General features: G+C 43.6%; 1 protein-coding gene across 1 annotated transcript in view; it reads left to right on the top strand.

Annotated features, from left to right (window-relative positions):
* Window positions 1-15,382, top strand: part of LOC306746509 (contactin-associated protein-like 4) — a gene marked incomplete at both ends in the record, with an annotated part of 59,081 nt that overhangs the window by 26,545 nt on the left and 17,154 nt on the right. The window contains 11 exons of the mRNA XM_079229431.1: window positions 2,053-2,228; window positions 2,313-2,453; window positions 3,493-3,760; window positions 4,564-4,713; window positions 4,791-4,962; window positions 10,136-10,242; window positions 11,383-11,502; window positions 11,615-11,821; window positions 12,756-12,918; window positions 13,822-13,949; window positions 14,102-14,272. Of these exons, the coding sequence (XP_079085557.1) occupies window positions 2,053-2,228; window positions 2,313-2,453; window positions 3,493-3,760; window positions 4,564-4,713; window positions 4,791-4,962; window positions 10,136-10,242; window positions 11,383-11,502; window positions 11,615-11,821; window positions 12,756-12,918; window positions 13,822-13,949; window positions 14,102-14,272 (1,803 nt within the window). The remainder of the gene's footprint in view (window positions 1-2,052; window positions 2,229-2,312; window positions 2,454-3,492; window positions 3,761-4,563; window positions 4,714-4,790; window positions 4,963-10,135; window positions 10,243-11,382; window positions 11,503-11,614; window positions 11,822-12,755; window positions 12,919-13,821; window positions 13,950-14,101; window positions 14,273-15,382) is intronic.

Below are 15,382 nucleotides of genomic sequence, written 5' to 3'. Positions count from 1 at the left end.
TCTCTCTCTCTCTCTTTCTCTCTCTCTCCCCCCATCCTGCCAACTATCCGTCTGACGGATCAATGGTGATTGATGCCTGAACACATTTGCCTCTGCCCTGCTGTCTGTCTGTCTGTCTTTCTCTTGACTTAGACACAGACACCGTTTCAAACAATATCTAATTCATATTTAATGAGCGAGTGCATTTAGCTCCGTCTTCACCTCCAGAAGCTCTGCCAACACTTCAGGGAGGGCAACGAGACATCAGCATCTCCTTTCATGTCTTCATGCCTCTTCGTCGGCTTCCTTTAGCCTTAATCATGTGATATCAACTACTTTGCTGGTTCCTTCTGCTGATACGTGATCCCCAACTGAAAGCTGTAGCAGGTTAGAGACCCAGAACACTTCAGTTACGGTGCAGAGAGAGAGAGAAATTAGTTAATTGGTTAAAACATTAGAAAATAAGATATTAATATCAGTTTTCATCTGCACAGTTGATCACTTACAAAGACAGTTGTTGTTTTTTGTATTAAAAAGTTTCTGTAATGTTGTGTTTAAATATGTAAATGAGGGCATAATCTTATTACATTTGTGCAAATGTTTACAGATGTCCACAAGAGAAATCTGAATATTAGATAAGATAGGTTTTGAATGTTTAATTTTGTTGTTATATGAGAGTTAAAAGTTTTTACAGAGAGAATGCAATACATCTATTTGCATCACTCCATAAATACTGTCAGCAGACATTAGAAACAAATCTATTTCCTCCATGTTTTTAGCAGTAAAATGTAATTTAAAGTTTGGTGATGTCAGAGCTGCTGAAGTGAGATTTCTGGATCAGAGTCTGAGAACAAACTCACGGAGAGAAAACGTCCGTTAAAGAGAAGTTTAGTTACATAGTTACATCAACACTCATAGATATCACCATGAAACCACTTCATCACTCATAAGAGGAGGATTTATTGTATTACAAGTTTTATGAAAGGTTATGTTTAAATATGCAAATGAGGCATTGGTGAATCTACAGATCAAACAGACACAGTAGTAAAATAAATGTTTCTTTCCACTAATCGAATAGAAGAAGTTGTTTATGCCTGTAGTGTCTCTCCTCAAAAGGGAAAAACAAATTCACAACATTGACTTTCTCCTCATCCTCTCCTTCATCTCCGTTCCCCACATCTCACTCTTCATCGCACCCCTCATCTCACTCTTCATCGCACCCCTCATCTCACTCTTTATCTCACTGTTCATCTCACTCTTCATCTCACCCCTCATCTCACTCTTCATCACACTCTTCATCTCACCCCTCATCTCACTCTTCATCACACTCTTCATCTCACTCTTCATCGCACTCTTCATCTCACTCCTCTTATCACTCTTCATCTCACTGTTCATCTCACCCCTCATCTCACTCTTCATCTCACTCTTCATCTCACTCTTCATCTCACTCTTCATCACACTCTTCATCTCACTCTTCATCTCACTCTTCATCTCACCCCTCATCTCACTCTTCATCTCACTCTTCATCTCACTATTCATCGCACTCTTCATCTCACTCCTCTTATCACTCTTCATCTCACTCTTCATCTCACCCCTCATCTCACTCTTCACCTCACTGTTCATCTCACTCCTCATCTCACTCTTCATCTCACTCTTCATTGCGCTCTTCATCTCACTCTTCACCTCACTGTTCATCTCACTCCTCATCTCAATCCTCATCTCACTCTTCATCGCACTCTTCATCACACTCGTCATCTAACCCCTCATCTCACTCTTCAAATCAATCCTCATCTCACTCTTCATCTCTCTTCATCTCATTCCCCATCGCACTCTTCATATCACTCCTCATCTCACTCTTCATATCACTCCTCATCTCACTCTTCATCTCTCTTCATCTCATTCCCCATCGCACTCTTCATCTCACTCTTCATCTCACTCCTCATCTCACTCCTCAAATCACTCTTCATCTCACTCCTCATCGCACTCTTCATCTCACTCTTCATCTCACTCCTCATCTCACTCCTCATATCACTCTTCATCACACTCTTCATCTCACTCTTCATCACTCTTTAGGCCGGACGTCGTCTCCCGACAGCCAGCGCCGGGTGTCTCTGGGCCGCCTGTTTGACGACCAGCACTGGCACCACGTGGCCGTGGAGCGCCGCGGCGGCCACCTCAACCTCACCGTGGACCAGAGCACCCTGAGGGTGCCGGTGCCGCCGGGGCTCGCCCACTGGGACCACGACCAGGTGTGTGTCTGCGCAGGTGTAGGACGCACACAAACAGAATACAAACACACTTTATACGTGTTCTGTCCTCTCTCCCCCGTACAGATGAGCGTGGGAGCCGACCTCGGCTCTCGGAGGTCAGTCGGGTCAAACACACATTTTCACGGCTGTTTGGAGAACCTGGTTTACAACGGAGTGAACCTGGTCGACCTCGCCAAGAAGAACGACCCGCGGGTCAGCGTGAAGGTAAACGTGTGTGTGTGTGTGGGTGTGTGTGTGTGTGTGTGGGGGAGGTGCCATAGGACTCTCACCCAGGAGGCCGCTGTTCGTGTCACCGTGTGAAGTCGACCGTGACTTCTCTCACCATAGTTTCTTCATATATCTTCAGTACTTTTCAAACGGTAATTAAGTAACAAACTTACATATTTTAACCCAAACCACAATCTTTGTCTGAAGCCTAAACAAGTACTTTTGTTGCGTAAGAAAACCTAAAAACTAAGTAAATATATATATATATATATATATATATATATATATATATATATATATATATATATATATATATATATATATACTGTATGTCAGAAACATTACTGATGAAAAAGTACAAATGTCATCTTCAAGTGCACTTAAGTTTGAAGAAGTTCGGAAAATATCCTCTCACTTTCCTCCCTTTTACTGTAAATGATTGCGTCTCTCTCTCTCTCTGTGTGTGTGTGTGTGTGTGTGTGTGTGTGTGTGTGTGTGTGTGTGTGTGTGTGTGTGTGTGTGTGTGTGTGTGTGTGTGTGTGTGTGTGTGTGTGTGTGTGCATTGTGTGGAGCTAATGCACAACACCGCTGAGCCACTCTTCGCTTTTACTTCCCCACAAAGAGCTTTGGGATCTGATCAAGTGTCTGTGTGTGGCCTCCTCTGCTGGAAATAGAAACCCAGCAGGGAACCTGGACTGGAACACATCACTGCAATTACCTCTCCACAGAACTATGGGCATACAGAGAGGAACAATTACTCCTAGAGTCCCTTCTTCTTGTCTCTCGCCTCCACTGCTCCCCGTGTGCGTCCTCCATGACCTCAGAAAGATGAGGTGACATCGTGCCCTCAGTTTGATCTGCCAGGGCTCACTCTGAGCCTGGCTATTATCATTATGGTAATGCTCCGATGCTCTTTAAGGAGACTCTGATGAGATCTCTGTGCACCAGGACGCCGCCACGCAGCCCTGGAAATTAATTCAGGCTCATGCTTTCACTGTAATGACGTCTCTCTCCTCTTCCTCTCCGTCCACTTCAGGGCAATGTGACCTTTTCTTGCTCTGAACCGGTTTTTGTTGCCATGACGTTCGCCAGCCCCCAGAGCTTCCTCCGCTTGCCCCGGGTGACGGGCGCGTCGTTGACGGGCGCGTCGGTGGGGCTCCAGTTCCGGACGTGGAACAAGGCGGGGCTGCTGCTGACCTTCGACCTCCCGGAGCAGGCGGGCGCGGCGTGGCTGTACCTGAGCAAAGCCCGGCTGCACCTGCAGATCCACAAGGCGGGCCGGGCGCCGCTGGAGCTCAACGCGGGTCAGTGTGACCCGAAATAACCTCCAACTTAAACCCTCATGACCTCAAGGGTCTAAAATAATAACAAAAAGACCAAGAAACTGACAAACTAAGGTGCAATTGTAAACCCATATAGAATAGTATAGATGACAATAAAAACCAAAGGATAAAACAAAATAAATAAATTAAATTAAAAAAAGGAAAAAAAGGAGAAAAAGAAAGAAAAGGAAAAAAATATTATATTATTATACAATATTTTAAATATTTTGAATAAATACATAAAATAAATAAATTAAATAAATACATTAAATGAAATGAAAAGAAATAAATAAATGACAACATCACATAAAAACTGGTCTGTGAAAATGTGTTTTAAGAAGTCATTTAAAATAAAAGATCATTGATTCTGAGCGCCTCACATCACGGTCCAGATAGCATTCCAATATTCACAGCACAGATGCAACGGCGCAGAAACTTTATTTTGAAGGGTTGTAATTTGTCTTTATTTCTGTGAGCAACTTTTTGTGGGAAACTGAACTCTTGGCACGACACTGGTTCCTTTATCACTCTGATAAACAGAGCTGACAGGAAGAAAACACATTTACACACATTTCCAGAAACCATGAAATAAAACATCGATCCCGAAGACTCGAAGACCAGAAAGATCCACCCGACCGTGTTTGAGCCAAAATGCTGAATCCTTCCCAGTTTCAACCGCACCGCTTGACCTCTGACCCTGATTACTAAGCCAATGCCTTAAATTCTATGAAGACGGTCAATACGCGTGTCTTTCTGGACCCTGCTGTGTTTTGTGCGACCCTCAGGCTCGGACCTGAACGACGGCCAGTGGCACTCAGTGGAGCTGATCTCCAGACGAGGACACCTGTCCGTCTGCGTGGACGGAGGTGAAGGAGCCACCGCTCACGCCAGCCCTCCCTTCCTCATTACCCCGGGAGGTCAGCTTTACTTCGGCGGTAAGCAGGGGGGATAAATAAGTGAATATAAGTGACACAAATATGCAATAATAACGTGTGGTTGTCCTTGTGTGCAGGCTGCCCGGCTGACGGGAGCAGCCCGGAGTGCATGAACCCCTTCAAGGCCTTCCAGGGATGCATGCGCCTGCTGACTGTGCACAACCAGCCGGTGGACTTGATCCCGGTGCAGCAGAGGCTGCTGGGAAACTACAGTCACCTGCAGATCGACATGTGCGGCATCATCGACAGGTCAGATCCCAAAAATAAAAAAGATATCTCACGAAGATCCACTCCAGTTTCTGTGCATTTTCCTACAAAAGTCCAGCAACACGTGTTAGATCGACAAGTCTTTTCAAAATAAACTTCCATCTTCGCAGGAAACGACTCGGTTAGACGACAAAAGATCGTTGTTTGGGTTAAAATAACTACGTGAAAAGCATCCACGTCATTTTTAAACACTCAGCAACTGATGGAGAATAAAGACCAAGTGGCAGGTTGAATGTGTAAAAAAAATAGGACTCTTACCCAGGAGACCTCTGTTCGTGTCACCGTGTGAAGTCAACGTTAATTTCTCTCACCATAGTTTCTTCATATATCTTCAGTACTTTACAAACTGTAATTATGTAACAAACTTAGATATTTTAACCCAAACCACAATCTTGTCTGAAGCCTAAACAAGTACTTTTGTTGCGTAAGGAAACCTAAAAACTAAGTAAAGTTGGAAGTTTATTTTGAAAAGGCGTCATGCATTTTGTGCATTTTCCTACTAAAGTCCAGCAACACATGTTACATCGACCAGTCTTTTCAGAATAAACTTCCGTCTTCGCAGGAAACGACTCAGTTAGACAACAAAAGATCGTTGCAGCATTTGTTTGATAAAGCTAATGCTATGCTACATGCTAAATTGGACCGTACCTTTATTTATGGAGGAACGTGTGGTTATTATACGTACACATAAGTGTTAAAAAGCATCTTGAGGAAGGAGCATCGCTCTCACTTTGTAAACCCAGTTAAGGCTCTGTGACGGGTCTCCTGTGAAACAGGGTTACACGTGGATTATTACACACAGAAGATTGGATACAGTGTCCCAAAATGTTTCCTCGCTAAGAAAAAACAATCCAGTTATTGTTTTGTCTGTGCAGCTCCGTGCGAGGCGTGCGGTGTGGCTGCCTCTCTCTCGGCTGAAATGTGGTTTTGCTCTCTTCAAAATGTGATTTATTTGTGAGTCTGTTGGCTCCGTGCCTCGGAGTGGGATTGAGTTTGGGGAAAATGCTGGGATGCATTGTGTTCCGTCAGTGGATGGAGAGCATTGTTATATTTAAAGACTTCTTCTTTGTTTGCTTTCTGCGTCTGCTGTTCAGGTTGTTGCTGCCAGATCATCATCATCATATTTATCACCATCTTGCTTATGTTGATTGTCTTGACTCCAATGCTCTTTGGAGGCCGACTCTTCCCTCGGGGTGAAGCAGTTTTAAAAAGTTATGAATAAAATCGAGCACTGTGCTGTGAGGGGAAAGACCAAATGTCCTCATGTATTCACATTCATTTAGATTGAAAACACTTCAACAAAGTGAGCTATTTGAGAGGCATTAACACACCTGGAGCCTGACGAAAATGCACAAATACTCACCTGTGAATATTTAACATCTAGGGCTTTTATTGTGAAAAGGTCAGAATGGAAAAAGGTTTGCTTTTTTAGATAGATATGAATATATACATGAGCACAACTCAAGTTCCACGACCTGATTGGTTGATGTGTTTTTTATGCTGCACGTTTCAGACTTAAATAGCAATAAAGGGCTGGAGCGTTTGTGTAAATGGTAAATATGTAATTGCAGGATATTAAAGCCGAGGAGTTGATCCAACACAGATATTGTACACAGAAAAAAATCAATTACCAGCGTCTGGACAGACTCATTATTCTCGTCACAACGTGCTGCAGAGAACATGAATGTTTTGCAGGAAATGTCAAAGCGGAGTCGGTTTAATGTTGTGTGAGCAACAACCTGCCGCTCCCACAACATGACATGGGACCTTTAGAGCCGACGGGTTCACGGCTGCACGCCATCCTCTGAGCGGCCGTTGTTTCAATTGAATGTCAAACTTTGAAAAATTGATAGACTGATCTCATGCTCACTGAACACACACACACACACACACACACACACACACAAGATGCACATGTGCAGATGAGCAAAGCAACATTGGACTGACAGCATTTTAAATGCTTGTCTTTAAGTAACGCAAAGACCCCACCTGCCTCCATCCCCGTGTATAAAAAACAGATCAAATTGTTGCTCAACACCAAACTGAACCGGTTCTGAACCGGTTCTGCTGAGTAAGGCTTTTTCTCACGGAGAGTTTCCCAGACTAAAAGATTAAAAATACATGCCGCCGCCCGCTCTCTTTCTCATTCTGTCTCTCCTGCAGTCGCAATTCGCTGACCTCATTTCTGCTTCCTAATATGTTTACCCGGCCGCCGCTGAGCTCCATTCATCCAAACCTTCGATCCATCTCTCAACCTTAATTCCTCTTCCTGGAGTTCTCTCTCTCTCTCCATCTCTCTCTCTCTCTCTCTCTCTCTCTCTCTCTCTCTCTCTCTCTCTCTCTCAGCAGCATCTTCATCATGTTGTCTCTTCCTCCCAGTGTTTCTCCTGTCCTAAGCCTTTCATCTTCTCCATCTCAGCCCTGACACTGAGACAAAAGCCCAAATTAAAAGCAGCAGAGTCGATGCTCAAAGTCACGTGAAGGTGGAGGACGAGATAATCACTATTTCTCAATCCCATGAATTCATTCTCACAAACACGGAAGCTGCTCCAGTCGTGTCCACGGACGCAGGAGAAGAAAGAAAGTGTTCGGGAAAGATTCAGACGACGGGAACATCGTTGGAGGGCTTCTCCTCGACTGGTGTCGGGTTACATGTCTGAGACACGTCACACACACACACACGCACACACACACACACACACACACACACACACTGAGACACGTCACACACACACACACACAGTGAGACACTTCACACACACACACACTTAGACGCTTCACACACACACTGAGACACTTCACACACACTGACAAACACTGAGCCACTTCACACACTGAGACACTTCACACACACACACACACACTGAGACACTTCACACACACTGAGACACTTCACACACACACACACACACTGAGACACTTCACACACACACACTGAGACACTTCACACACACACACACACTGAAACACGTCACACACACACTGAGACACGTCACACACACACACACACACACACTGAGACACTTCACACACACACACACTGAGACACTTCACACACACACTGAGACACGTCACACACACACACACACACTGAGACACTTCACACACACACACACTGAGACACTTCACACACACACTGAGACACGTCACACACACACACACACACACACTGAGACACTTCACACACACACACACTGAGACACTTCACACACACACTGAGACACTTCACACACACACTGAGACACTTCACACACACACTGAGACACTTCACACACACACACACACTGAAACACGTCACACACACACTGAGACACTTCACACACACACTGAGACACGTCACACACACACACACACACACACACACACACACACACTGAGACACGTCACACACACACAAACACACTGAGACACTTCACACACACGTCACACACACACACACACACACTGAGACACTTCACACACTGAGACACATCACACAACCACTGAGACACGTCACACACACACACACACACACACACACACACTGAGACACTTCACACACTGAGACACATCACACAACCACTGAGACACGTCACACACACACACACACACACACACACACACTGAGACACGTCACACACACACTGAGACACGTCACACACACACACACACACACACACTGAGACACTTCACACACTGAGACACTTCACACAACCACTGAGACACGTCACACACACACACTGAGACACGTCACACACACACACACACACACACACACACACACACACACACACACACTGAGACACTTCACACACTGAGACACTTCACACACACACACTGAGACACGTCACACACACACACACACACACACACTGAGACACGTCACACACACACACACACACACACACTGAGACACGTCACACACACACTGAGACACGTCACACACACACTGACAAACACTGAGACACGTCACACACACACTGAGACACGTCACACACACACTGAGACACGTCACACACACACTGACAAACACTGAGACACGTCACACACACACTGAGACACGTCACACACACACTGAGACACGTCACACACACACTGACAAACACTGAGACACGTCACACACACACTGAGACACGTCACACACACACACACTGAGACACTTCACTTTATTCAAAACATGTAGATATTATCCATGTTATCATTAATTAAAGAAAGTATGAAGACCACACATACCCGAGCATGTTGGGGGAGGTTGGTTCGTGAAACTAGAATTCATTTTTAATTTCTCACATAACTTGCGTAATTCAGGTTATTTTAACCCAAACAATGATCTTTTTTCCTGTGAAAACAACATTTTATTTTGAAAACACTCTGCATGAAACGAGCGTATACTGACACGTGTTGCTGGACTTTTGCAGGAAAACACACAAAAACCATCCGGGCAAACCATCCCGGGATCAGAACCACGGACAGCGATCGATCTCACAGTCGGTGCATTTTCCAACAATTGAGAGAAAACAATTAGATTGCTATAGGTTCAAATCACCAGAAGACCAGTCCATTTACATCTATGGAAGGAAAGAGTAAAGGAAGGAAGGAGGAAGGAAAGGGCATTTCTGATGAAGTCCTCCTGGCTACAGTTTCCTATGAGTCCACACACTCACGCAGCCAAACCTACTAAACCTTTAGAAGCAGGTGATATTATTATTAAGATAAAAACCCAATGAAAGAGACGTCTCTACTCGTATCTTTGGTGTTGCTTCGTCCTGCTTGTTCCATAAGAGACTCTGCTGTTGTCCAAAAACGATTAAAAACCCATTTAGAGAGAAGCCGCGTACCGTTGCCAGCGGGAGAGACGTACTTTCATTACGGTGATAAATGAGGCGGCGCAGCCACACGGAAGAAGTGTTGAGATGTTTTAAAGGTATTCAGATCGGGGCGGCGAATGAACAAAGTGCATTTACTTTTATCTTCTGATCTCGGTTCAGCTTCCGCTTAAAGAGGAACATTTAGAGAGGATGCCTTTTGCAATTTCATCACCAGGGAAAGCTCCTCGAGGCTCACCTGAACGCCGACGCCGAGCAGGCTACCTCAGGTCAAGACGTCTGACACTCTCTCTCTCTCTCTCTCTCTCTCTCTCTCTCTCTCTCTCTCTCTCTATCTCTCTCTCTCTCAGGTGTTCTCAGAGTCACTGTGAACATGGAGGCAGCTGCAGTCAATCATGGAGCTCCTTCCACTGTAACTGCTCCGGCACCGGCTACAGCGGAGCCACCTGTCACAGCTGTGAGGTCCCACACACACACACACACACACACACACACACACACACACACACACACACACACACACACACACACACACACACACACACACACACACACAGACGTTGATGGGGCAGAAGGTCAGGCCGTTGTGTGAGAGGTGGAGGAACAACGGAGGAAGAGGAAGAGAGCTAGAAAGGTTTAAAAGAAAAAGATGGAGAAATAAGAAAGAACAGGAAAAGAGACTCTTCACTAGTTTAGTCGTAATCCGATTCTTTAGAAATGTTTACCATCTTAACCTTTTGAACAAAGTGTGACTAGTGTGTATCTACAGTCTTTTACTTTGAAAGGCAGTGCTCAAATAAAGTGCCGTTGTTTTATTCTGAAGGTCAAAGGGCTCCATAGTTTAGCATCTGCCTCACATTCAGGTGACCAGGCTAAAAGGTTCTCCTAAATGTAAAAAAACATACTTACTCCTTTAATTATGGAAGCCCATTACCGCCAGAAAAAAAGAAACAAGTTTTGAGGTAGTAATTGTTCCAGATATCAGGAAGAAAAAAAATTTAAAAAAGCCAGTGCCCCTGAAGTGCATGCACACTTTTTATCTCTTAATTGTGACTTTTTATCTCATCATTTTTTTTCTTTTACTTGTGGAAATGAACTTCCATATTTAATCAACAGCTATACCATTGTCTTTTATTTTTTTATCAGTATACACACCAAATTATATTATATAAGAAATCATATATAATTTTATATAACATTTTTTTTAAAGAAGCAATTTAGATTACTTGACAACGTAACTCGCCCCAAAGGGATTCTCTTAAGTATTACGTAACATAACAAACGTAAAGGGACACGAACAGTGGCCTGCTGGGTGAAAGTCATGCGTCTGTTGGACTCTTTTGCTCTTCGTACTCTATTATTATTATTATTCCACGTGACGTTAAATAACGAACGCTCCACATACTGCGTCACTGCCTCTGCGTGTCTCTGTTATTAATAAAATAACTTCATATTCAACGTGTCCTTGGTTTGCAAAACTGAAAAAAATCCCCATCCTTAAGGGGCTGTTTTCTCCACGAAATAATGGATTATTTATGAATGCCTGATGATGATGATGACGATGATGATGATGATGATGATGTCTCTTCCTGCTCAGCGATATACGAGCAGTCCTGTGAGGCGTACAAACACAGAGGCAACACGTCGGGCTTCTACCACATCGACGTGGACGGCAGCGGACCCGTCCGGCCGCAGCTGGTGTTCTGCAACATGACGGGTACCTGACACACACACACACACACGCACACACACACACACACACAAACACATGCCTTGCTGCCCTCTTTCAATATAAATAACATGCTTTATGTCCCCTCTCTCTCCTCCAGAGGACCAAACCTGGATGGTGATCCAGCACAACAACACGGAGCTGACGAGAGTCGGGCCGCCGGCGCCGGGTGGGAGGAGCCGGCACTCGGTTCACTTCCTGTACGCGTCTGAGGACGAGCAGCTGGCGGCCGTCGTCGGCCAATCGGAGCACTGCGAGCAGGAGCTGACGTACCACTGCAGGAAGTCCCGCCTCCTCAACACGCCGGGTGAAGCTTGCCGATGTTCTGAGACGCCGCGTCGTTTAAAACGTCGTTGGTTCATGACAGAAAGACACAACAGTGCCGTGTGCTGCTTCACGTGTTCTTATGATGACTTGTGAAAAGTCACTGATGGGTTTAACACGCAGAAGCGTCCGTGTGGTTCTTCCACAGAGTTTTAGACACGGATTATGTGTGAAAGACGCCACGAACTGCTAAACTTTAGTCTCACTAGGATCACTTTGTTTGTGCAAGGAATGCAGCTATTGTGCAATCATGTGTTTCCATTTCTTAATGATTTTTGAGGAAAGTGACCTATGATATCTTAATTACTTATTCCTCCTTTTTTGTGTGCACTTTTTTGCCACACAAAACCACAACGTTTCATGAAGCCGATCTTTTCAAAATAAACTTCTGTTTCAAAGGAAACGACTTTTAGGTTTAGAAATAGATCGTTAAGATCTGATAAAAAAAAAAAAAACAGGATTAAGTGACAACAAAATTATTAAAAATACATGAAAAAAATATATACATGAAATAACAATACATGGAGATTTTTTTTTAAATGCATAAAAAAATGATACGTGGAGGAAAAAATCAATATGTGAAAAAAAAAAATCAACTTTGACTTTTTTCGTTTCACATTAGGTGAATCTTGGTGATTGTAGGACAAAAAAAACTGGCAAATTATCCATTCATTCACGTGCAATATAAATATAAATAAGTAATATTAACATAATGTGAACTCAACTGTTCCATCTCATTTTAGTTTTTGTTAGTTTTACACTTTAAATATTCCTTATCATTATCTTTGGTTGCTTATTTATTATACTTGTTTAGTTTTTTACTGATGCTTCTCCTCTTTGCCCCTGTAATATATCATATTTACATATATATATATATATATATATAACACTGATGAAGTCTGTCTCCTCGTGTGCAGACGGGCCTCTGCTCAGCTGGTGGGTGGGCGGTCCCGGTGCAGGACGGGTGCAGACCTACTGGGGCGGCGCCCCGCCCGGCAGCCAGCAGTGCTCCTGCGGCCTGCAGCAGAACTGTGTGGACGCCAAACACGCCTGCAACTGCGACGCCGACCGGCCCGATTGGTACCGCGTGCTTTACTTATAGCTCGACACGCGGCTTTAAAACAATGTGCGACAGTATTTTATGAACCACTTATGATGCAACAGTAGAACTGAACGCTGGTATTGTTTCAGGTCATTTCACACAAACGCCTCTTTCTCTGTTCTTTACGGACTCAGTATGCAGCCTCCCATCTGCAAATTATGTTCCACATTTTAAACAAGATTATTTTATGAGCATGCAAGACTAAGGATTTAGGATTATTTGAGCACTAAACATGGCTGTCATCTCTTGTATGTCACATGTTTGTATCTTGTTTTGAACCTTTTCTGTTTAATTGTTTCATTTAAGTTCATCATGTTTTTTATCTGACATTTCTTTATGTTTTTATCTTGTTTTTATCCTTTTCTGTTAAATTGTTTAAGTCTATCATCTCTTTTAAGTCCCATTTTGTATGTTTTTATAACATTTTATGACTTTTTTTATGAGTTTTGTTTCTCGACTCTAAAGGAGATTCATGATCTCAATGTGATTCATCCTCGCTAACTCAAATATGCATACAAATACAATATTACTTTCCTTATGCAAGTTCATCATGATTGAAGTTGGTGCAATCTTGTATCTTGTTTTTAACCTTTTCTGTTTAATTTGTTTAAGTCTATCATCTCTTTTAAGTCACATTTTCTATGTTTTTATAACGTTTTTTGACTTTTTTTATGAGTTTTGTTAGTTTCCTTATACAAGTTCATCATGGTTGATCTCTTTTCTTAATGATGGTGATGAACTTTCCTTTCTTTCCTTCTCGTGCCGCTCTTCCTCCTTTACTCGTAGTAAAAGCTCCTCTTCCCCCTCTAGTCTTTGAATTCAGCTTCTTCCTCTTCCTCTATCGTCTCCTTCCTCTTTTGTTTCTTTTCCCGACGGTCCAGGGCCAACGACTCCGGCCTGCTGACCCACAAGGAGACCCTCCCCGTCAGATCTCTGGTGCTGGGCGACGTCCAGCGGCCCGGCTCAGAAAGCGCCTACAGGGTCGGGCCTCTGCGTTGTCACGGAGACAGTAAGTCAAGCCCAGAGCCCGCTCGACGTCGCCTCGCACGCGTTGCTTCTGAAAGGATGGACGCGTTGATGCATGCATGTCAGTGGCATTAGTGAACGGTGAGGAGCTGCAATATTGAGCTGAATTCCCATCGTTCTTTCTTTCTTTTGCAGAAAACGTCTGGAACGCGGCATTTTTCGACAAGGAGACGTCGTACCTCCACTTTCCCACGTTCCACGGAGAGCTGAGCGCCGACGTCTCCTTCCTGTTTAAGACCACTTCATCCTCCGGCGTCTTCCTGGAAAACCTGGGCATCAAAGACTTCATCCGGATCGAACTCGGCTGTAAGTAAAAGAAAAAACCTCTTTCGGGTTAGAAGTCTGATCCGGGCTTCTCTTAGATGTGAGTCCGACCTGAGCTGAAGGATGAAGGTGAAGCTGAAGGATGAAGGTGAAGCTGAAGGATGAAGGTGAAGCTTCACCTGGATTGAACCGGATGGAGGCGAACGTCCTGCCTCCAAACTCCACCTCACAACTTCTCTAAGAAAAACACAAAAACACCTCCCAGCGACACGGCGCCGGTTGTTTTTCCTCCTCTGGGAAATCAGTGCGGTGACACCGTCGGCGTTCCCTGCAGTGCGTTTCCTTTACAGCCGGCAGAGTTTATAGTTCTGTGATTCATCGCCCTGCAACGCTTCAGAGGTGAGCTGCTGTTCTCTGAGACAACGGCTCTGGAAGAGGTTTAGTCTACTGGCCGAAGAGAACTAATCCACTAATGCAGAGCGGGAACTTCTCCTCATCTAAATCAGTGTTAAAGGGAATACTAAAGGGAATGTGTATATACTTGCATTTTCTTTATTATTACATTTCCTTAAATTTATATGTTCTGCTCTGCTATTTTATAGTATCGTATTGAGTATTTCTCATACTTAATATTTGTATGCCTATCTATCTATTTATCTATCTTTCTTTCTATCTATCTATATATACAGTATATCCTCACGCCTCCACAGGGAACCTAGAATAAAAAGAACAAAGACAAAGTCTTGATGGATTGAAGTAAATACTCAAAGCTCTCTCATCTCTCAGCTAAACGAGTCTCATCGTATTCGTATCCTCACTGAAACATTTACTTTTTAAAAACACTGACAGACGAGTTGAGGCTGAAGTGTTCTACATATTCAAATGTGTGTTTCATCATAATCGACAAAGCGTTACAATATGCATGATGATTTTAAAGTAATTTATGTTTTTCACAAATGCATTTTCCAACCCACAAACAAATACCACCAATTTGATAGAATGGAAAAAGTCTATAAATATATAACAAAACATATATTGCGCATTAATCCTATGACTTATCAGCCTCTGATTCACAAATGCATGTTGCGTTCAAGTGCTGGAGGAAAATAAGATATTTAATTTGAGTTGACTCGTATTTATTAGTACAATAGT

Source organism: Taurulus bubalis (genome assembly GCF_910589615.1).
Source record: "Taurulus bubalis genome assembly, chromosome: 14".
Classification (NCBI taxonomy): domain Eukaryota; kingdom Metazoa; phylum Chordata; class Actinopteri; order Perciformes; family Cottidae; genus Taurulus; species Taurulus bubalis.
Note: the sequence above shows the minus strand (reverse complement) of the source record. Positions and strands in the feature narration are given on the sequence as shown.